The sequence below is a fragment of the Rhinolophus sinicus genome, chromosome 4 (assembly GCF_057876585.1).
Source record: "Rhinolophus sinicus isolate RSI-liver-muscle chromosome 4, RSI-T2T, whole genome shotgun sequence".
Taxonomy (NCBI): Eukaryota; Metazoa; Chordata; class Mammalia; order Chiroptera; family Rhinolophidae; genus Rhinolophus; species Rhinolophus sinicus.
Window position 1 is genome coordinate 108,796,375 of NC_142504.1, and position 24,978 is coordinate 108,821,352.

Here is a 24,978-nt window from a genome sequence, read left to right on the forward strand (position 1 = left end):
TTTTATGTCAATATGTAAAGTATTCCACACTATTAATTTGCAAGAGTAACAGCTGTTTTTGGTTAGGTAAAGGCAGGCTTTCACTCCTTGACCTTTACATCTAAAGGAACTTTAGGACAACGGTTCCAACCCTTCCCTCTTTAAAGGAGTCTGAGGCTCAGAGAAGGTAATTTTCTTCCTGGTATTTAATCCCTAATGAGCATGGTTCAGAATCGACTCCAAGATGCATTCTCTTTCCCAAACTCCCTTTTCTCTACATCTATCAATCAAATCTAATTGATTTGATATTGAATTTTCTGCTTGGATATGCCCTTACATGCAGTAGGAAGGATTTTACAGGCAAATCGTGTTGCTGATGCTATTGAATTGGCTGTAGTTTTCCTCTGCAGTCCTGCTTTACTCTTTACTCTTTGTTTTTTCCAATGGTTTAGTTAGGTTTTTTTTTTTTTTTTTAGTCATCTTAGTTTTCTTCCCCTTAAGTTTGTGTCTTAGTAGAAAATTTGTTTCTTAGTGGAAAATGTAAGTTATTTTCCATAACAAGTTATCATTTACTATAAAATATCTTCTAGACAGGACGTTGGGCTTCTTGAACACTAGAAGTTGATGAGACCCAAAGCAGGACAGCGTGTTAGATTGTTGGATTCTTGAAATGGGCTTCGTTTGGGTAAAGGATTATAAATCTGAGGTTTTGAGAACATTTTTCTTTTTCAGTCTCAGAAACTCTAAGCTAAAATTGCCTTATCTTTTTTAAGTTTCTCTACATGTGAGAAGGAGATAATAGGTCTCAATGAAGACTCAGGTGGGAGCTTTTATTATGTGAATTCTGTGAATTATTGGAAACTTGCAAGGTTCTCGTTATTTCTCTGTTGTATGGGGAACTGTCTTGTGCATCGATGGGAACTGTGTGTATTAATGGGGGAAAAACCACTTGATGATTTGTAGGTATCTGGGGAAGGTGCTCAAGAATTTGTGGCTGAAATTTATTGAGAGAGAGAGAGAGAGAGAGAGAGAGAGAGAGAGAGAGAGAGAGAGAGAGAGAGAGAGAGAGAGAGAGAGAGAGGATGAATGATTCCAGACATGCCATAACAAAGCTCCTTTGAGTTGTTCCTGGGAGTGGCTGGGTGTGTCAAGCCACCCCTCAGCCCGAATGCTGAGTAATCAAGTTATAATGTTTGCAATATTTTAACCTATAGGTAAGAAAAGTCATCAACAAAACAGTCTCCTAGGTTATTAAATATTGGGGCTGATGGTAACTTTTGTTGAGCTAGAGGAAATTACTGTTTGATAAAATTGTATGATTAATGAATGGATAATTCATTCTTTAAGCTACATTTCTTCCCTCCAAAGAAAAACTACTCTTTTTAATATACAGTCAATAACATAGTTTATGTGGTAAATAAAAGAAAGAAGAAAATTATAGATTATTTTTGGAATTATAGAGCAAGTGCTTCTTCCTACAAACAGGCATATCATTTCCCACGAACTGTTTTTAAAGAAACGTTTATTTCTGACAGTTAGAATTATGTTTGGGTTTCCTTGGGTGTTGCCAAATTCCTATCAAATTCCTGGGTGTTTCTGTCCAGGTTAGACAAGTACTGAACAAGAGTGTTGTGGAGGGAATTCAGCCATCAAAAGGGAGAATGGACCAAGCTCTCTGATTTAAGTGCAAGTCTCTTAAAATCTTTGGGTCGCAGTCGCAAGCATGCAGCAGGTGTTCAATAAGTGATTTTAGTGACTTCGATGTGAATATCCTGCACCAGTCTTTTGGTCACTTTGATATTCTTGGAGCTTGCGCCTGCCTGAGGAGTAGGCGAAAGGGGTGATAATCACCACCATTATTAGGGAGCACACGTTATGTGCCATACACTTTATATGGACTGTCTCTTCATGTATGTATGTGTCTCATTTTACAGATGAACAAACTGAGGCTAGAGAGGTTAGGCACTTTGTCTAGGATTTCTCAAGCAGTGGTCGGGTCGGTTTCCAAATTTATGACTGGGCCCCAAACCCCACAACAGCTGGAGGGCCCCAAACCCCACTACAGCCGGAGGTGTGATTTTTGAGAGGTATCCTGCCACATCACCTATTACGACTCTCTTGTCTCTACTTGTCACATTGACTCCGGAAATTCTATTTTCGGAATTCAACTCATTTAGTTGATGACTTTGATCCTGGTTAATAATAAAATACCCAGGGCCTGGGGAGAAGGAAAGCTCTTTCTCAATCTTAGTTTAGCACAATTAGTTGCTCTCATTCCTTTAGTCAACAAGCATTTACTGACTGCATTCTGCCCATCACGACCCCACGGAGTGTTGGTATTACAAAACTGAACGAGGTTTGGTCCTCACCTTTAAGAGTCTCACAGTCAGACAGAGGAGAACCTATGATAAATAGATTCTTATGACACAATGTGGAAAGGGAACAGTAGGGCACCGTGGATGAGCAGAGCAGAGAAGAAATTACCTCAGTCTCAGGTGCTTTCCTGACAACAGATTCCTTAGGAAGGGTGTGGGTCCTACAGGAGGAAGACGCTGAGGAAGGCAGTATTAGCCCTAAGTGGAGCCCAGTTCCACAAAGAGATTTCAGGCCAGAGCTGTGCAATCCTAATCACCATATTTTCTTGGCAGCTGCTATCAACTTGGCATTACATATTTCGCTGAGTGTAATTTATTTAATTGATATACCCTCTTCTTTTATGATTGCCCTTCTGTTGAGTAGGTAGCTACCTCTTTGGCATGTAGCAGAATGAGCCACGTCAGTTTACACGGAAGGATTGGAGGTTAGGGTGTTTTTTTTGTGGTACCACCATATTTGAGAAGTATGAATTCTTACGACCATCACATAGCCCTTCTGTTTCATATAATATTTCACCCTCGGGACCCACGTGACTACAAGGGTTGCCCTTTATGTATGTATGTATTCAGCCCAAGGCAGGATTTACCATCTCACCTTCCTGCCTGAGCATGTCGGAGGCCTTTAGAAGCTGTGCAGACAACAGCACCTTCAGCCTGAATAATTTTTTCAATTATGGACAAGCTGCCAAGAGACATGAGTAAGAGCTGAGAGTGTAGCCGTGGGAGGGAGAGTGCAGAGTGGGAGTGGCCACAGTGGGCGGGGCCCCGGGCTTCAGGTGAGCGGCAGGCTGCTCTGCCCCACAGAGTTGCCTCTACACCCAGGTCCTGCGTCTTGCTTTCCTCTTCCCTTGCCGTGCATAACTGTAACTCAGGTAAGCAGAGTGGGGGTAGCAGGGTTGGCGATTTCCCTTTTGGGGGAAGTTCTTAAGAGAGGTGCTTGAGCTGATTCAAGATGGTGAACAAAGTCGACATAATGGATTGTTTTCAGGATAGGATGCAGCACTGCTGCCCAGTCCCCCCATCCCCCCACCCCCCAGCGCCCACATGGCAGCATCTGCAGCTCTCCATCCTTTGAGAACCAGGATGCCATGTAGGGAGCGAAATCACTTAGCCGTACAAGGTGAGACTGTGAAGAAATAACTTGGCTAGGAGGTTTTGGTGGTGGTGATGGGGGGAGGGGCAAGACAGTGTGATTCGTGAAGGAGAAAGTAATTCGGAGCACATTTTCAGTCGGTTTCTCGGAATTAAGAACAAATTTTGCAATGCTGGTTTCAGTATTGGGTGTGGTACTCAAAATCTGGAGAAGGTGGAAATGTATTTGAGTGTCTGGCTCACCTTCCTGGTTGCCTTTGTGGGTTTGAGTCAGACTTTTGAACTGCTCTTTGTTCTTTTTGACATTTTAAAGCATCTAGTCAGCATTCACTTTCTTGCAACTACTTCCAGGCAGAAGTAGTCTCCCTTCCTGTTTCTGCGTTTCAGGATACTTGAAACAAATTACAGATTTCAAACGTATCCTTGGACAACTTTTCTAACTCGTTGGGTCATAGTTTCTTTCTCATAGATGCTACTGTTTTGATGGCTTCATTTAAGCGTATCATTAAAGATCAACTTAACATGCCAGGCTGTTCAGTGGACTTGTTATTAGATTCGCCTCTGATTCACAAAGCTGAGGGGTCTGAGACATATTTCATCTCAGCCCCTCATTTTGTAGATGAGAAGTGCGGCTCACAGAGGTGTCCAAAGTCATACAGCTTATAGGTGGCACTGTAAGTAGAAGTAAAGCCTTCAGACTCAAAGCTCGTGGGCGTTTCTATGACATCCTAGGTACTCTTAAAACTTTTCCACCCTCTCTGCCACTCAGAAGGTTTGAATAGAATTCGGTGGGTCTCAAACCTCAGTCCCACCAGTAGGTGCAAATGTTTGCTGGGGTTCCTCGATGGGTGGAGAGATGGGAGCTGCCTGTAGACAGGATTCTCCAGAGAAAATGACTCAACAGGTTTCTATCTTTGCTTCCTAATGCCTTGAATCCTGCCACGGCAGTCCCTCTGGGTTGTGGGTTGACTTTGAGAGTATGCAGCCTCAGCAGTGTTTTGGTCATTCTGGCGTGGTCAGTCTGGCTCGAGGTTACTGTTAGGCAGCAGTAGGATGGGTCAGTGGTCAAGGTCAGGTTTCTAAACAAACAGGAGCAGAATGTGTGAGCAAAGCAGACGCTCTCCTGCCTTTGGAAATCAAGCAGTCGATCTTATTACTGATGGCTGTGGTGTGATTTCCTGCCAACAAAGCAATTTTCATACACATCTAGTCATTTCATCACTTCGTTTAATCCTCATGATATTCTTCCGCACGGTAGAAGCTGCAAGATCTCCTGTTTTCTTAATCTGGCTCTGGTTGTTTTCCTTATGAAGTTAGAATACGGGCTGTGTTTGGTGGCATTCAATTATAGGTGTTATAATAGGCAAGGTTCCTCAAGGCATCGCCTAAGGACTGGCTACACCAAATACTTACAGAGTTTTTTTGCCGCATTTTTCTTCATCTGTTATATGAGGCAGGTTAGGCTGCATGATAGCCACAATAATCTGACACAGTGAAAAAGATTTTAAGGGTGAGAAAGTTATGCACATAGCTCTGTGTGTGTGTGTGTGTGTGTGTGTGTGTGCATGCACACGTGTATAGAAAAGTGTGGTAGATGGTCTGTAGGTAGGGCGAATATATATTGTTCAAAATACAATGTGTTTGAGATTGAAAGGGGCACTACTGCTAATGTTAGGACAACCAGCATTAACCAGGACTGACCCCGGCAAAGTGGGCCATATGGTCAACCTATCCATAGGGCATGTATCTCGCCCACAGGGTCTACAAAGTTAGAAAACCACTGGCTTAGATGCATTGAAAACATTGGAAATCTTTCTGCAGGCCCAGTGACCAGCTGTAAGTCCTTCTCACATTCTAGTGCGTGCATCTCCATTCATTTGGGACAGTTTGCAGTCTGAATTATGTCAGTTCTCTCTGGCCCACATTTTTGCATAGCTAACTCCTATTTGTCATTAGGAGTCACCTTTAGTGTGACTTACTTAGATGTCACTGTCTGAGGGGATCTTGCTGAGATTTCTACTGTAAGTGAGCTTTCTCTTGTGTCCACTTGTGCCCCCATCACATCTACCACATGCATCACACCTCCAGGCTGACAGCGTGGTGGACGCAAGACCCGTGCTGCGTTCACCTTTGATTTCTTAATGCCTCTCTTGGTGTTGGACACGCATTAGGTGCTCAGTTAATACTTATTAAATGAAAGCAATACGATATGCATAGTTTGCAATATAAATGGCAGACAGAGAACAAGAGATTCTTCAAGTAGGAAAATCAGACGGAAAAAAGTTGGTGTTGATAAAAAAAAAAAACCCATGCAAAGTATGTTGGTATCTCTTAAGGGGAAATGCAGGACACGTAGTAGTCTTGGAGCACTAAAGACTTCTGAGAGAACAAAGACCAGCGAAGACACAGTGACTGGTTAGGATGGTGGGAAGCTATGGTCGGATGCACCAGGTTGGGTGCTGGGAGAAGTGAACAACGGATCTGGTTTAACAACTCTCTCATTTCCTGCGTGGGTGGCCTGGAGAACCACTTCATCTCGGTCTCCCTCACTTTCCTCATCTGTAAAATGAAGAGGTGGACCCAGACTAAATCCATTCCAAGATCTTGTCCCCCTTTAAAGGTATATGAATTAGGACATATTGGTATATGATTTTAGCACATATTGCAAAAAATTAAATGAAAGCAATGAAATGAAAGCAATTAAAAGCAACTTCCCAATAAATCCTTACAACTTTTTGTTGCTCATTTGCTGCATTTGTATTATTGCTTAAACTTCCACCTCCCTCTTCTCTGGTTAAAATAAAAGTGACGTTTAAACTTGTAAGTGACAAAAAGATGTAGTGGTTCCTACATTGGAGCTGTAAACGGAATTCTCTTTATTTTTTATAACCAGTTAGAAGGGTTTCATGAAGACCAAAGAAGTGATCTCTGTAACAAAGTGATAATAAAATGAAAAAGGTCTGCAGCAATTTTAGCATTCTGAACACAAATCATTAGATAGGTAACTTTACTATGTAGGAATCGCTCATCTCTTTACTCTTGTACCCGTAATTTTCCTGGCATTTGCTATGCAGAATGGCCCGTGTAGGAACCTGACGTATATTCCTGCGGGTGTATTGCTCACATTGCTGAGATCCGTTTAAATGCTTTGAGTGTCTTGTGGCAGCACAGTGAGGTGACAATTGGCTGTGGCCAAAGTCCTCCCGTGAACTACCTCAGACCAACTAACTCTTCACAGTGTTCTTAGGTAACTTGAGACTAATCACCAAACAACCCATCACATTTACCATGCACAATCTGATTAATTATGTAGTTGGTGATTGTTTGTCCCTACAGCAAGGTCCAAGTCCAGACCTTTTCTGACACCTTTGTCAAGCACCAAACAGCATCATTGTTACTGGGACCTTAACTATTAAGGGCTGTGAGCTTCCCCAACCTAAGGAGAATTTTCTGAGAAAGGAGCTAGTCAGCACGTGGGTGGGACGGCAGACCTGTTTGGACTCATGCACTGAGGACTCTTGTATGAAGGAAGGGACTCTGAAAGGAAGTGTCTGCCACCCATGGGAAAGCCTCAGAGGTCAGGTGTGCGCACATTTACGTTTTTCAACAGGGACCCAAATCTAAGCCTTGGATTGCAACACAGTGTTAATTGTATTGTGTAATTAACTGTACTTAAAACCACCATGAGCTGTACTCAGAGCCATTTAGCTTAAACGTATCTCACAGTCATACAATAAATGGGTGAGTAATACTTCAGCGGAACAAAATGGTAACACAAACATTTCCTTCCTCTTCAATCCACTTCTAGGTGTTTGCTGTCAGAGTCCCTTAGCGGAGCATTTCAAAGTCTTAGACACGGTTTTCCTACCAAAAGGAAGTCCTACTTTAAAAGTAAAGTTTGTTATCGATTATGCAAAATCCTTCACATTGCTCTTCTTGGAGGTGGTTAAATACATTCTGGGAAGAACGACTTGTGTTTGTTAAAGAGCAGTTGGTGCGTTTTCATATTATGAATGTGATGAGGCCTCAAGCGGAAGGTTTGAGAAGTTTGCAGGGGTCTGGGCTGAGGCTTATCCATTTGCTGGAGAAGTCGCTCATGTTGAATTTCAGATGTAGACAAACTCAGCGTGATGGAGGCCCAGTTTGCTTCTGGGGAAAGCCAGACAGCTTGTCTTGAAAGTCTGTTACACGGATTCCCCAAGCCTTTTGCGAAGCTTCTTTTAATTTCCTCATCGAAATACTGCTGGAGACACTCCACAAGCTTCCATTTCTGTCTCGCTGCCCTCTGCACATCCTGACACCACACCCGGGGAAAGAATAAGGGTGCATATCTTAAAGAAATGTGAGATGCCCGCCCTGACTTCAGGTTCCCTTTTGTAATAGGTTTTCAATGAGAACACTGACCTGAGTTCACCTACCATATTTTCCTGAAAATAAGACCGGGTCTTATATTAATTTTTGCTCCACTAGGGCTTATTTTCAGGGGCTGTCTTAGTTTTTCACGTACAACAATCTCCATTTATTCAAATACAGTCATGTCATCTTCTTCTGGAACATCGTCATAACGTACTAAATGTGTCTGTCTGGCTGAAGATCTTAACTGGGGCTTATTTTTGGGGTAGGTCTTATTTTGGGGGAAACACGGTAGCTGTGCTTATCAGGACGTAAAGTGAAGGAGGAAGTTACTGGCGATGACCAGTGAGCATGCACAGGTCAACAATATATATATTTGTTAATGAACTTGCTTTTACAGGGTCCAAGATACAGCCTTATGAGTCCATCCTACACACAAGCCATATGTCCCATAAAAGAGAGAATTCTGAAAAAATGTTTAAAGACCAGGGACCCATTTCTTGATCTTACTCTTACGTCTTTGCATTTTGAATTTCTGTTCAACTAGAAGGTACAAAAATAAGAACCTATTCATGCATTTGACTGTAACAGATCCTTGGGTCCTGGTTGAAGGAAGCCCTTCATCTTGAGTGATGCTTTGACACCTGGGAGCATGTCCTACCTGATGACCTTCAGTGTCTTATTCGCTCTCCTTCTCTGCACACATGACTGCACAGTACCTGACTGCTTTGGGGGAAAGCTTCAAGCCTTGATCTATGCAGCGGTCACCCAGGGGTGGTAATATCAACCTATGTTCCTTAGAGACATCCTGTGCTGGGGTCAGGCCGAGCCTGGAGAGTCCATGCAGGTTGGATTGCCTCCTAGAAAAGGGATGTGCCCTGACTTCTCCATTTACCTGGGGGCCTTCCGCATTGGTCAGTAACTACTGGACTAGATAGATAGGTAGACCTTTCATTAGAACAGCAGTTCTCAAACATTTTAATCTCAGGACCCATTTACACTCTTCAGACTGAGGAGCCCAAAGAGCTATTTTTCTTTTTCTTTTCTTTTTTTTTAAAATGTTGATTATACCTATCAGTATTTGCAAATTAGACATTAAAACTGGAAAAAGTTAGAAGTATTTATTTCTAACTCATTACAATAATGTTACAATTACATATTAACATGGATAACAGGTTTTTATGAAACATACCTGTTTTCAAAAGTAAAAAAAATGTGGGAAGAAGAGTACACTGTTTTCCATTTCTGCAAATCTCTTCAATACTTGGTTTCCTAGAAGATACGTCATATAGCCTCTAGAGAATTCCACTATATATTTGTGAGAGATTGAGAGTGAAAAGACAAATCATGTCTAAGTATTATTATGAAAATGGTGTTGACCTCATGGGTAGACTGAAAGGGGCTTAGGGACAGCGAGGGGTCAGCAGACACCACTTAGGGAATGTCTGCTTTGGAATAAGAAGTTCTCAGACAAACCTTGGAGGCCCGCTTGCTCTCTCCACTTTACCAGGCTCCACATTTTCAGCTGAAGCTGCCCTTTCGCTCCTTAACTCCCGTGTTATTTGTTATACCGCTCCTACATCATAGGCAGCCCTGCATTCTACGTGTTTTCTACATATCTGCCCAAAGAGAATGCAGACTCGGAGAAGGAGGGGCTCAGGTGATGCTTATCACGCTGTGTATAGTGTCTTCCATATAGTAGGTAATGTACTAACATCAAACACAGGAACAGCGTCTGTTTATTACGTATTGCCATATGCCACGTACCCTGCTAAGGCACTACTTACTGTATTGGTCTTTTAAGGCTGTCATAACAAAGTACCACACATTGGGTGACTTGTAACAATAGAAATTCATTCTCCGACAGGTCTGGAGACCAGAAGTCTTAGATCAAGGTGTCGTCAGGGCCATGCTCTCTCTGAAAGCTGTCAGGGAGACTCTGTTCCATGCCTTCCTCTTAGCTTCTGGTGTTTCCAGTGACCCCTGGAGCTCCTTGGCTTCTAGAAGCATCAGTCCAATCTCTGTCTCTGTTGTCACTTGGCCTGCTCCCTGGGTATCTTCACATCATCTTCCCTCTGCATGTTTGTCTCTGTGTCTTTTCTCCTCTTCTGATAAGGACACCAGTCATATTAGATTAAGGCCATTCTAATGACCCCAGCTTGAGTAAATCTGCAAAGACCTGCTTTCTGAATAAGGTCAGATTCACAGGTATTCAGGGACGGGACTTCAACATGCCTTTCTGGGGGACACGAATTCAACCCATAACAATTACTAGTAAATAGTAAACTGAATCACACAAAAGCTGCTGTGATTTGACTGTTTTTGACTTACAAAATTTCAATTTCGTATGGTTTAACTTAAATCCTAATTGAAACAATATGGATAAATAAAACCAGCTCGTTCTGATCAGTGCTGTCAACTGTTCTGACCACTTGCTGAGGAAGAGGCGTGAACGCTGGGCTCCTTTCAATGTCCATTGTGGTCGAGTAGGCCTGAATTTGGAGATTCTGCACAGAGCTGTACACACAGACGACCTCACATGCTGGATCTTTCAGACATCAGGGCATTGGCTCAGAAGTTCATTCACCACTGGCTTTTTAAATTGCCTTTACTGGAAGTTCCTTCTTCTCTTCTACCCAAGACCATTACTTTGTCTGAAGAGAATTCTTATTGGGTTGGCAGAACGCAATTGAGGACACTTTAAAGATGCTTGAGAAACAACCACATGCTTCTCCTTTGTTGCAGGCCCACAATGGACGCCCTGCAGCTGGCAAATTCAGCTTTTGCAGTTGACCTGTTCAAACAACTGTGTGAAAAGGAGCCAGCAGGCAATGTCCTCTTCTCTCCAATCTGTCTCTCCACCTCCCTGTCACTTGCTCAAGTAGGAACCAAAGGTGACACAGCAAACGAAATTGGACAGGTAAGCCCCACAACTTGTTTCTGCTTTGAGTGGGAATAGAGTTACTAGAACACATAGGCAGTGTGGAAGGAAGGACAAACGGGGGCTCTGTGGTCAAAATTGCTCCGAGTCAGAGTTGTGCCACTTCTGGCACTCTCTTCATCTACTTTTAAATGTGAAAGCTTGTTTATCTGTCCTGCAACCCACTTTGAGAATAGGCACCATGTTGTGATGGAGAACCTGGGGGTCTGCTAGGTAATCACAAGCTTCGCACTAATGAGTGGCCTTTGACAAGTTACCCGACATCTTCCTACATGTTATATTGTAAGGATCAATCAAGATGGTGTTTATTAAATGTTCCACTGCCAATACCCCAACCAGAAAGAGCGTAAATATACATCCCTGTCTTATGCACAAAATGTATTTATAGCATCATGCTTTATTTTTTTCTTGAGTTACAATTGACATACAATATTATAGTAGTTTCAGGTATACAATATAATGATTTGAAATTTGTATATATTGCAAAATGATCACCATAATAAGTCTCGTTAACATCCATCATTGTGCATAGTTACAGACTTTTTTTCTTGTGATGAGAACTTTTAAGATCTACTCTGTTCATGTTCAAATAGCCAGTACAGTTTTGTTAACTATAGTCACCATGCTGACGTTGCATCCCCATGACTTATTTTATAACCGGAAGTTTGTACCTTTTTACCCCCTTCACCCATTTCTCCCAGCCCCATCCCCTCCATTTACTTTTAGATAGTATGTATGTACACGCCCTTCTAATTCCATTCCATCATTCTTCTTATGTTGATCATTCTAGGTTCAACAGAGTCTTTGTATGAGCTCATAGCATTTAGAAAGGGAACATCTTATACCTATAAATCCCAAAAAAATATGACCAGGAAATGTGATTTGGGTCATAATATGTGAAGGATTTGAAATTGAGTGGACTTGAAAAAGAACCCTTAGTTGTGGGAAGAGGAATGTATCTTCTCATCTGTCCTGCTCTCTCACCTCCCCACCCCCCAATCCCTACCCCTTCTCCCATTCCTCATTTCTCAGGTCCCAGAAGAGAAGGGACACAGAAGCAAACTTCCTGGTAGTGGGTCTGTTCTTCAAAAATAATAATTATGGCCTTCTCAGTACACGCAATTGTTCCCTCAGCAGTAGTTCCCTGGCTTCTTTAATTTTCTGGTCCTTTGACCTGTCACGATGCATGAGAATTATGCACTGCCTTGGACCAGCCAATCTGACCCTGCCATACCGAGGCTGTATGACTCATTAGTGCAATGTGCCCATTTAGTGACATTCCCTGAGGTGTGGCCTCTGTGAACCGTTATTATGAGTTAAGTGTGAGGAGAGAATCACCTTATGCTGACATCACATGTTGTGGCACCGTGAAACAGAGGAGGTGCTGGGCTATTGATTGGAAAAGAAAAGTTAGGAACAAAACAAGAGGATATAAGCCGTCTGGAAGATGGCATCCTAGTTTTAAGTGGCTTAGAAATTAGCCCACCGTTTATGGCGGTTGCCTACCATAAATGCCACATCAGCCCATTTGGTACTTGTTAAAGCCACTAAAGGGACCAGGTAGACCCTGGCGAAGAGACACTGTCCTGGAATCTGATACCTGCCTAGTGATTGTCTCTCTTGCTACTAATCTCTCTCTTCTTGTCTCTAAATTGGATAGAAATTATAATCCAGCTTCACTCTTCTGCAAGTTCCAAAAGCCTTCTGTGTGAGCAATAGAGGCATCATTTTGAAGAAAGGGCAAAATTTCCCTATCGTTAAATCCAGAGAAAAGGATCTTTATGGCAGTGCTTCTCTGTGGGCACAGTTTTATCCCTCTCCCCACCCCCCAGACATTTGGCAATGTCTGGAGACACTTTTGGTTGTCACAAACAGAGGAAGGAGTGCTACTGGTACCTAATAGGTCAGGGAGGCTCCTAAGCATCCTTACAATGCCCAGGACAGTCCCTTGCAACAAAGAATTACCCAGCTAAAAATGTCAATAGTGTTGTTTCAGAAGCCTTGCTTTATGGGACAACGGAACCCGGAGATACTGTATCCCCCTGTGGTGGTTGACAGTTACCATGTATCCCCTGCAGTGGGAAGAGATAATGCTTCATGGGTCATGGATTTTTTTTTTTTTTTTTTTGGTCTTTACAGGTCTTTCACTTTGAAAATGTCAAAGATGTGCCCTTTGGATTTCAAACTGTAACGTCGGATGTAAACAAACTTAGTTCCTTCTACTCACTGAAACTAATCAAAAGGCTCTACGTAGACAAGTCTCTGAATCCTTCCACAGTAAGTGGTTTAAAGCAATTAGCAAGATGTAACCTTTTCCCAGGAGTGCTATTTTCACATGGTCTGACTCACAACTTTCTGTTTTTCAGTGAAACTCATTTCTTGGCTGCTCATTTATGATTTGAGGCTAATTAAAATGAACCAGTCCTAGTGGAGATATAGTTGAATACAGCGGGCATCAATTGCAGTCACATCTTCTAGTTCAAAATATAAAGAAGCTTGTGGGCTTCCCTTTTCCCTCTCAAATGCTCACAAATCCTACCCTTCCTCTTAGCTTCCTCACTCAGAGAAATGGAAAATGGAATTGCTGATAAATGTATCTCTATAGATGCAAGACAGCTCATGCTTTAGACCTTTCCCCGTTAAACAGCAGGGCATACAGCCTGGGACAACATTTTCAGTTCTCTTTCTCATTGTTTATGTATACAGTGTTCTGATGTTTGTCAAAATCAATAAGAAAAATGGTAACTGTATGAATTAACAGTTTTCATCAGTCCCAGATTGGTTTTATTTGTTTTACTAGGCTGGTCTTGTGGATCTCTACACAAGGTAGCTCTGAGTGTTTAATTTCAGCCATTTAAAAAATTTTTTTTTAAGGAATCATGTCAAGAATACTGTGGTACTCTAATTTGATCCCAGAGTATATCAAATATTTAAAAAATCTGTATTTAAAACACATAGCCAATATCCTAGACTACATAGAGTTTCATTCTCTATGTTAGAAATACAGAGTTGATTCAATTTGTGTTTGGATGGTCAGAATTTCAAGCTTTCCAAATCTTGACTACCAGTTACCTATTTTACCATAGCTTTATTACTTTCTGCAGTAGCTAGTTGTTTTTTCTGGTTGAGGTCTTTTGAGGATTTTGGTCACTAGATGTTGTGAGTTTATTCTTACTGCTTGAAGTCACATACACAGAGCCATTTTTCTTTCAACAATTACCTGGGGAATTGAAAAAAAATCGACATGTGAGTTGGGGCCTGGGCGTGGGACTCTCCAGGTGGTCCTTAAGGCGATGCTCAATACATTTTGTTGCTGGCAGTGAGGACAGTGGAGGCCTTTGGACTTGCTGAGGCTCTAATGCTCTTAGGTGGCCCCATCTCTATCAGTCATTGGCAGCACTCAGTCCCCAGGCTGGGTTGCAATTAACAGAATCCAACTGGCTCAGGCTATAGCTGCTCTGAAGAAATTCAAGGAGACTTGAATTCAGACATTAAATCAGCTATGTTTAGTTTGGTTGAACTTCTCTATTCAACATTTGGGATGATTTCAACCAAACCAAGAGTTGTAAGGGATTTTTTTTTTTTTTTTTTTTTTTTTTTGAGGCTGCTTTCCTTGGCTCCTGTTGGTTTTATATCCTTTGCAAGTCTACTAGCAATAGTGCAAAAAAGCCTGGTCTGAGGAGGGTCATCTTCAGCAGAACAACCTGGGTGTTTATTAAAAGTGCAAATTCCTGGCTTCAGATCACCTGAATCAAGACCAGTAGGGACATGGGACAGAGGGTTTTGTATCTTTAACAAGCATTAGAATTAGAATCACTGTTATGTTCTCCACAGTACTGTCTTTCACACTTAACGCCAGACGAATCACCCTGGAATCTTGCTAAAATACATATTCTGATTCAGTAGGTCTGGGTGGGTGGGGCCGGGGCTGAGATTCTGCATTTCCAACAAGGTCCCAGGTGAAGTTGAAGCCAGTCCTTGGACCTCACCTTGAGTAGCAAGCCTCTACAGAGTATTTGTTTGTTTCATTGAGAATAAGAATTTTCTGCTCTTTTCTCTATATTTCTTCTATCCTAAGACACATGCATGTATATATTCACATTTTAATGTTTCTGAAATCGGGATCCATATTATAATTGTTGTGTACATTTAGCAAAGTATTCCCCCCCCCCAAATTTGATACTAAATTGATGGATGCATTTAATAATTGATCTTGTCCTAGAATTGAAGAAATGAAACATTTAATACAAAGAAAATTTATTGATTTCTATATGAGGTTTCAATTTGCATAATGGTACAGATTTTGAAAGTGTGTTCATAATAGCAGACATTTAAAAGTCTTTTTGTTAGAACCTTGTAACAATGTAATGGTTTGACTACAGATTGTGAGTACTTTGTGATTTTATGAACTGGATTTTTTTTCAGGAGTTCATCAGCTCTACCAAGAGACCCTATGCAAAAGAAATGGAAACAGTTGACTTCAAAGACAAATTGGAAGAAACAAAAGGCCAGATCAACAATGCAATCAAAGATCTCACAGATGGCAAGTCTCTTTATTTATTCTGCTATAAATCGCTCAGTAGACAGACCCTGCCTTTTCATGAATCTTTCTGCTAAGCATAAGATTGAACACGTGGAGGATTCCTGGGATATTTTCACTACAGAAGCTAAATTCTCGCCTATCAAGCCACTTATTTCAACAACTTGGATTTCTGGGCCTTTCCTTCATCATGTCATCACTTGGCAGAAATTCCTGGCGCTTCAGTTTTAGTCTACTTGCTTTGCTCTCCCACGAGCTGCCACACACCCTCCTGGAGCCTCAGCTGTGCCTCTAACAAAGTATGGCTTTGGGCAAGTCGTGAGACTAGTTTTCCAGTCTGGAAATGAATGGCTTGGACTATAACTTGATGTTCCCTGAGGTCACTTTTAGCTCAAAAAATGCAACAAGTATTAAGGAAAAAAGGACAGAGAGTCCTAGGCAGTGAAATGTACAAATAGAAAAAAGAAAGAAAACAAATTATAGTGGATGGAAACTTGTCCTTAGTCCCACAAATCCACATCTTGGTGAGCCCTCTGCTAGCCCTGGGGTCTCTTCTGCAACTTCTACTAGAGTCTCTTGCTCAATGCTTCTCTCGAGCTTCTCCCTCCCCTGACACCTCCCTCCATTAAAATTCTCTATGAGTAGTCCTCCTTGCTAGAAATGAATTGGAGCTCAGACGAGTCAGAGTGCAAATCAGCACTCATGTTCCCCGTCCCAGGAACACATTTGTATTTATACAGGGAGGGACCCTTTGGAACACAAAACACCTGATCGTGTAGGAGTACACAGCAGTGATGGATTTTTCTGGCACCACTGCAGTAACTGCCGGCTAGTGAGGGATACAGTTCTGAGCAAGGGAGACACAGTTCCTGTCTGAATGGCCTTCTCGCTGTGAGGACTCAGGAATGATAGCATCCATGCTACAACTGCAGAGTGAGGACGTGGCAAGAACATGGCCTTGGAATCATTCAAGACCTCAGATTCCACTGTAGACACTGCCACTTAGTAACTGAATAAGTTAGTTTCAGTTTTCTGACCTGCACAATGGGGCCTATGTTATCTAGTTTAATTTTTACATGGTTATTGTGAGGATCAACTTAGATAATACAAGCTAACCGATAAAGTGTGATAGCCAAGATAATATATGGTAGCCATAGCCATGTATGCACACACACACCATATATATATATATTATTGAAATGAAGTTTCTTTGCCTTCATATGTAAAGAAAAACCTAGTGTAGGTAACAACATCAGGTTAAACAAATTAAAACAATTTTAAGCAAAGAGCAGCTCCTGTTTACACGGCTGCGTAACAGTTTTGCTGTTAAAATTTTTAAATAATTGTGTTTTCTCTCCAACGGCCTTTGATTTTAAATCTTCATACATTGAAGGCTTTTACTGGAGAATGTAGTTCAATGAAAAGACCTCAGACTTTGGAATCGGGAGCTGGAGACTTACGTTGAAAGTCGGCCACTTACCAGCTCCCCCACCTCTCTGGTCTCAGGTTTCTTCAATAACACTGTCACACACTCAACACATCCCATAGCATTGGCAGGAGCAGTTGCATAATTTGCCGGTCCCAGTGCAAAATGAAAATGCAGGGTCCTTTATTAAAAAAATGTATTAAGAATTTTAAGATGGTGACAGCAGAGCTTTAAACCAGTGCAGGGCCCGTCATGCACAGGTCACAGGCCTGTGAAGGGGTCCCTGGCGGTGGTATGAAGCTCCAAGACATGTGGTAAATGAAAACGCTTTGCAGAAAATGTCAGTGCTGTTGAAATGTGAGGACATAGTTTTATTAAGGGATTATCACCAGTGAACTGTTTTCGCTCTCGGGGGATTTGAGCGGTACAGTAATGACAGTTGTCACTGAGCCCATGGTGGTGAGGACAGCTATGTTGATGCAAACAGGCTGCCTGCATAACTGCAATTTGGGGAGAAGGTGGAGGCCTGTCCTCGTGTCAGAACTGCTTTCCAGCCACATGCATTATGAAGCGCCCTGGCCTCATTTTCTGAGCCTCATTTTCCTTGACTGTCAAATGGGGATGATGGTCTTTGCCTCATAGGATCACTGTGAGAGAAGTGAGCGAACGATACACGGGTAATGCTGAGCACAGGGCCAGGTGAAACGTAAGCAGCTGTGCCTTTTCATTCCAGAGCACAGGCTTTCAATCCTGAATCCACTCTTGCTCGTGTTTCATCTTGGGCAAGTGACTTCCCACCAAGCCTCAGTTTCCTCATCTGTAACATGGGGAGAAACATGTGCTGTCATGTATATGAGTGTCTAGCCCATGGTCGGGTACAGGATGGACGTTCAAAAGTGGTGGCTTGTGTTCTCCTTCCTCCTCTTCCCTTCTTCTCTCCTTTCATTCTCCTCCCTAAGGGTCTTTGGTAGGTTGGTTGTGGCCTTTCTCTTAGATAGAGAGAAAGGAGGGAGGCTGGGCTACCAAAACCCTAGCTCGTATGGCTCTAGCAGGTGTTCAATACCCAGTGAGCAGACAGGCATGCGAATAGCAAATGTGGTTTGGAAGAATAACCCTGTGCAATTTGTGGTTTCCTAAAACTGTTTGCAGGCCACTTTGAGAACATTTTATCCGACAACAGTGTAAGTGACCAGACCCAAATCCTTGTGGTTAATGCTGCCTACTTTGTTGGAAAGTGGATGAAGAAATTTCCTGAATCAGAAACCAAAGAATGCCCTTTCCGAGTCAACAAGGTAGGTCAAAGGGTCCCAACTATAGATCTGAAAAATCACAGCAAGAGAAGGGACCATAGGAATCCACTCCGATGAGGGAAATTGAGGCACAGGGGGTAGCATGCCTTTCCTGGTAGAAAAAAAGAACCACAATCCAGAGACTCTCACTCTTCTCCAGAATGTCCTCAGGGTCTGAGCTGAGGGAGAGCTTATAGAACTTAGAGCCCAGTGAATAAAGCCAAAACACCTACTGGAAAATGGCTACAAATATTTAGGACCATTAGCAAGAAAAGCAAGGAGAGAAACAGACCGAAAGCCAGCCTCAGAGAGACGCCTTTGGAACATCCTGAAACCTGGGACATTTGAGAATCTCATTCGAGGTTAATCTACTCTTCTGTTTCTCATCTGCTCATAGTGAAGTAAAGGGTTCAGATATTTTAATTGATAAGATGCTTTGAGGTACTTGTTGGCTCTGAAGGAGAGAGTATAGCTTACTCACCTGCCGCTCTGGGCATCATTATGGGGAGGAATTAAAAACTTGAAGTTTCATTAATACTATTGAGGTGAATAATTGAGGCCATATCCCATGTTAGAAAGAATTCATGGACATAGGTAAAGTACCTCTCCTATAAAAGAAACAAAAGAACCGAACCTGGAAAATCGACCCATTTCATTAGAGGATCTAGGAAACCCCAGGAGTTTGTATGATGATGTGACTTGGTCTCATTTGAGGAGATCTGAATTGTGCTAAAAATGTAGACTCAAATGTATACTTCAGTCAGCATCTGAAGGTAGCTTACTTACCTCCTCTGCATTGATTCTGGTTTTCAGGTTCCTCTCAGCACCTAAAGTACCTAGCATTAATCACTTATGTTTTTGCTAAATATTGTAACCTTAATGCTAGAACACAGGAAGGAAAGACTTTCAAGATACAATTTATACCTGAGTTCACTGGAGTGACTTTTGTTACTTTTTCTTTATATCCATAGAGTTTTGTTCTCATTACTCCCCCATGCCTCCTACCCCCCCACACTCCAGGTGTGCTTTCCATAGTCAATTCTAATTATTTATTTACCTATCTAGATTCCTCATGAGTGCGTGGGCTTTTTAAAGGCAGGGGCAATGAATGCCTTTTACATCTCGGTTTCTATAACTCCTTGCCCAGGCCCCAGCACATTAGTAGGTGCTCAGCAAAAGTTTGTTGAATGAATGACCAATCCCTGAGGGTCAGTTTGAATAAACAGTCAATAGAAGACTAAACCTGTTTGGTCTTTGTGCACACCATGGGTCTTTATACAAGTTCCATTGGGCATTGTCCCTGGAGAGGACAGTCACTGCTGAGAGGGCTGCTAACCTCCTCACCTCACCCACCCATCCAGGGAGGGAGCCAGCTCTTCCCTCCGCTTCCTCTTGCTCAGTTTGTCTTCCCAATTACAGTGGGTCTTCCCCAAGCTGCCTGCCAGGGGCAGGACTGACCACGCATACAGGGGCACGTCTCACATGCCAGGCACAAAATGTCAGACTCTTCAGCAATATTTGTCACATACAGCTCCTCGGATTTTTAAATGTGGCTTTTAAATGTCACTGATCTCTCAGTGTTTCACTCAACAAAGCAATAAAACACGACTCAAAGCTGCGTGGGGACACACCCTTCTTTTGAAGCAGAGGCTATTACTTTTCCTTTGTTTCTTTGGAATTGCTTCTGTCAGCCCCCAAACTTTTTGAGTGGCTTTACTAACTGTTCCCTCATGTCCTCGGTGTCTACTTTAAAGGCTAGACTAAATTGATGAAAGTATATTATTAAAAGTTTAGTGTGGTACCTAGTCTCACAAAGAGGATACACACACACACACAGCTATGTATTGCTAACCTAAAAATACAAAGGGCTCATTAATTTGCCCCTCTTATAAGAAAGAGGAGCAATCTTTGAGGTATTTCATGGAACTATAACAAATACAAATTGATGTGTGTGTGTAGCTATGTATGTATATATGTGTGTGTATATATAAAAGCTTATGTCATTGTCTTTTATGGGAATATATATATATATATATATATATATATATATATATATATATATATATATATATATATATATGTTTGTGTGACTTGAAAAGCAAGCAGCCCAGATTTCTTCTGCTTCTATAGACGGAAACCAAGCCAGTGCAAATGATGAGTCTGGAAGCCACGTTCTGCATGGGCCACATCGACGGTATCAACTGTAAGGTCATAGAGCTCCCCTTTCAAAACAAGCACCTCAGCATGCTCATCCTGCTGCCCAGGGATGTGGAGGACGAGTCCACCTGCCTGGACAAGGTGAGGCGGGGGGCGGAGCGCAGCCGGAAGGTCCCGCCCACGGGGGCAAACAGAGGAGTGAGCCGCGCTGTGCGGCTGTGAACAGGGGCCACAGCCCTGGCTTATGCATCACCAGCTGAGTCGTCTCCCAGGGTTTTGTGGTCCTTTCTGGGTCCTCCTCTCTAATGTTCAAAACAGCCAGCATTTATCTGGCACTTCAGTGTGCCAGGAACTGTAAATTCCCTATTTGTACTTAACTATCTCATTTGATTCTCAGCACAGGCCTAGGGTTAGAACCTATTACCATAGTCGTTCACCCACAAGGGAATTAAGCCGCAGAGGGAAAGGTAACTGGCTTGGCCACATGACTAGTCAGTAGTTTGTAGAATCGTATTTGAGCCCAGGAAGTTGGAATCTGTGTTCTGAACTCTAGGCTACAGTTAACATATTATTAACATCTTGTATTAACATAGTACATGTGTTACAACTGATGAGCCAATAATGATATGTGATTATTCACTGAAGTCCGCAGTTTACATTAGGATTCGCTCTGTGTTGTACGTTCCGTGGGTTTTGAAAAGTTCTTTTAATGCATACACACATATATGAGATTTTATTGTGCTCCATATTTTAGGCAGGTTGTAAGAGGCACAAAATTGAAATGCCTGTCTGTGAATGGCCTTTCAGCTTCCCCCTTGCTCTGTCAGCCTTGGCCGGCAGCTCAAGGCCTCCCCTCCCAGCTTCCCAGCTTCCCTCCACCTGGGCCTGGGTCCTTGGCCAGGAGCAGGAGGGAATCATGAGGAGCCCAGGGGTCTCCCACTGCATTTCCAGTCACTTCTCAGTGACTCCCTGACTTTCCAGAGGACGATCTAACTTGGTCACCATCTTCCCTGTTACCTCACTTATTATGCTTCATCCATCACGTTGTTCACTGAATTGTAAGGCCTGTCTATTCTTTTATTCACTGTTCTCTTCTTTGACTCTACTTCATGCCTTGGTCTCATTTTCTCTCTCAGCCATTGTTCAGCTGTCATGCGCTTTACTTACGGACCTAAAATACCCTCATACCATTTTTTCCCCTTATTAACGTACAGAGCAAAAGGAGCAATTTAAGATTTGTGCAGTGAAGAATTTTATGACTAAACCATTTCATGCTTCATTGAATATCTCTCATTTCAAAAAAATTTAATAAAAAATTTTGCTTAACCCAGTATTTCCAAAATACTGTCATTTCAACATGCATTCATTATAAAAATCATTAATGAGATATTTTACATTCTTTGTTGTTTTGGAAATCTGTTGTGTATTTTACACGTAGAGCATTTCTCCGTCCTCACTAGCCACATTTCAAGTGTTTCATAGCCACATACTGGCCACTGCACTGGATAACACAGATTTAGGGGTTTCCTATTATGGTAGGTGAATATTTAGTTTTTATGCAGGTTGAGAACATGGTAACTTATTAGTTTTCAGATTTAATGAGGTATAAATAACAAATAAAATTGTAAGATATTTAAAATGTATACCATGATTTGATAAACATATAAATTATTGAAGGATTCCTTCCATCTAATTTATTAACACATCCATCTCCTCACATATTTATCTTTTTTACCTCTGACTTAAAAAAAAAAAACCATCTGAAATGGATGTATTCACCACCTATTATCTTATTAAAGAATGGTTATAGGTCAAATTCTCATTTCAAGCAAGCGTACTTTAGTTTTAATTTGAGTTACTGAATTTGGTGCCATGTCTAGTACATGAATATTCTGGTACATGAATTTACTGGTAGAGAAATCAAAATAAGCATTCAAGAAACATTATGTATAAAAACGCTTCGAATTTATATTTGTTTCCCTATTACTTAATGCACCATCATAACCCATGCATTTATTTCTATAAAGCTACTCTATAGCTTAAAAGAAATGCCCTCATAAATTTCAGTACAAAGGGACCATTGTTGCAGGGTGGGGAGGAGGAGAATTTTAGCTGGTAGACCATTTATGAGAAATCAGTCTCATACCAAAACTGCAGGGCCAATTCCATTTTTGATGGTCCATCTGTACTGCTTCGAAACTGGGCTCACAGTGACACTTGATGCTTTGCATCAAGCAGGTTCTCTTTTACAACTGGGAATAAAAATTAAAAAAAAACATTTCTTCCCTCTTTTGTCCTTCAGGTTGAAAAACAACTCAACTCAGAGACACTCTTGCAGTGGACCAATCCCAGCACCATGGCCAATGCCAAAGTCAAACTCTCCATTCCAAAATTTAAGGTGGAAAAGATGATTGATGCCAAGGCTAGTCTGGAAAACCTAGGGCTGAAAAATATCTTTAATGAGAATACATCTGATTTCTCTGGAATGTCAGAGACCAAGGGCGTGGCCCTCTCAAATGTTATTCACAGAGTGTGCTTAGAAATAACTGAAGATGGTGGGGAGTCCATAGAGGTGCCAGGATCACGAATCCTACAACACAAGGATGAATTCAATGCCGACCACCCGTTTATTTATATCATCAGGCACAACAAAACTCGAAACATCATTTTCTTTGGCAAGTTCTGTTCTCCTTAAGTCGCAGAGCCCAGGTGAAGTCCCACCTGACTTCTCTGTGAACTCTGTATCCAGAGAATCACTTTCTAAATGTGATAAATTGTTAATATTGCTGGATAAAGAACCCTCTGGTACTTGTCATATGTAGCCCTCACACTAATAGGCCCATCTTTTCTTTTGTCCCCTCCCCCCGCCCCATAAAAGACAATGCTTGGAACGAAAAGGAATCACTCCAGAGGAGAAATATGTATTCATTATTTGTCAAACTATCTAGGGTTATGGGCAGGAATACCATCTTTCACAAAGAAAATTCTTATAAGGAGGATTTTAGTCTCAGAGCTTTGCCTCCCTTCCCTGGGATACAGAATGTTCCAGACATTCCCACTTTCCTAAAAGGCTGAAGAAATGTGCTCGGGATCCACAAAACTTTCCTGGCTCACATGAAACTTGGGCACGTGTTCAGGCTACTGTAGGGCCACAGGTCTGTATGCTAAACTCTGTGGGACAAATGCTTTCTTCAAACTCTTGATTTTTTTGGGTTTTAAAAAGATAATATGTTGCCCAAACCGTATGTTATGGAACTCCGCTGATAGAGTCCGAAGCAACACCCTGTATGTAAATCAATACCTTACTATTTCTGCCACAAATCGTAGAGTATTGACACAAAAGGGAAAGAACTCTAAGTAGCCCAGGGGTGTCAGCGTTTGCTGACAAATGTGTTTGCCATCAGGTTATGAACAAGCTTTGTTTTCAGAACTTTTTGAGATTTCGGAATGTCGGGTAAGGAATTGCAGACCTATAGTAGCTGAAGTGCAGCCCCCTGAAGGGGAAGTTCAGATCTAATTAAAAATTCACTTTCACTTTTGATAGACTGCCCGTCTGGTCATTTGGTTGGTGATAGACGGCTGGCATGGGCTTCTAACTGACTCAACACGATTTTGGATGTGTGACAACCAGGGACTTAAAATGCACAGGGACTCTCAGGGAAGCCAATACAAGAATTTTCTGAGTGTTGAAGGAACCCTTTGTCTAATGTAATAGTGGGCAAGGAAAGGAAGTTACACCTTTAGAAAATATAAGTTGCTGGAGTGCTCCCACTGCTTTGACACGTGTTTTTTCCAAGTCTCTGGGTTTAGTTACTGTAGACAGCTCATCAGTAACTTACATTAATAGTAATTTAAAAAGTTGGTCTGGTCAGTTCACTGCGCTGCCAGTTCAAATATTATGTCACCATCAAAAGAGCACATTTACTGAAGATTTTGTGACAGTCCCTCCCTCACCTCTTCTCTGGCGTTCCTTGTAAATAGTTTCAACTTTCTTTTTTTTTTTTTTTGCTCTGAAGGATCAATATTCAATTTCTTCCATGCTATTGACAATAAAATATTATTCAACTACATGTCTTGTTTTTTTATCTCATAAAGTTAGATTTATTTTCGGAATAGAACCAAGCGCTGTATTTACAAAAGCATTCCTGTATACAAATGCTTTTTTTGTGGGGATTGATGTAGAATAATAAGGAATAAGAATCATACAGCTCCTATTCCCTTGTCTTCCGTTTTTCCTGCCCACCCGCTCTTGCTTCCTCCTCCCATTCCCTGTCACCCCAGGGAGGAAAGGACCAGGGCAGTGCTTGAAGGACCCGTAGCGGCACAGCAGTGCATTGTGAAGTGAGGGGCCTCGCAGGAGGACGTGAAACTTTTTTCCAGCCTTTTCCCCTTTGGGCCCCGCCTCAAAATGTAATTTTATCAAAGAATCTGTATATGCTTACAATATATTCTTTTCTTATCAAGTACATTGTTCTCAATGTCACGTACGTTTGTTTTAAATTCCTTATGGTGTCCTTGAACCTAATAGTCAATACCGCCCTTTCCTTGTCCCTACGGTGTGCTCAAAGAGTGTGGTGCAATAAATGTTGAGTACAAAAAAGGACAAATGCCCCACATTCTGAAAATACCATGTGTGCGATATTGCTGGGGGTGGCCCAAACCAGGTTTCCCCCCTCTTGGCTCATTATCCACCTTCTCTGGGTCATGAAATAGAAAGTGGGGATGACTGTGAAAAAGCTTAGTGAGTATTTAGAGGAGGGAGAGATTAGTGCCTCTTTGAGCCAAGTGCTCAGGGAACCTAAAGTGCCTTTTGGAATTTAGAAGGC

General features: G+C 41.9%; 1 protein-coding gene across 1 annotated transcript; it reads left to right on the forward strand.

The window, feature by feature from the left end:
• Positions 1–3,120: 3,120 nt before the first annotated feature.
• SERPINB5 (serpin family B member 5) lies at positions 3,121–24,478 on the forward strand. Its single transcript, XM_019729364.3, has 7 exons — positions 3,121–3,226; positions 10,545–10,719; positions 12,880–13,017; positions 15,166–15,283; positions 17,856–17,998; positions 20,126–20,293; positions 22,455–24,478. The coding sequence occupies exons 2-7, from the start codon at positions 10,552–10,554 to the stop codon at positions 22,845–22,847; spliced, it is 1,128 nt and encodes a 375-aa protein (XP_019584923.1). The 5' UTR covers positions 3,121–3,226; positions 10,545–10,551; the 3' UTR covers positions 22,848–24,478.
• Positions 24,479–24,978: the final 500 nt, after the last annotated feature.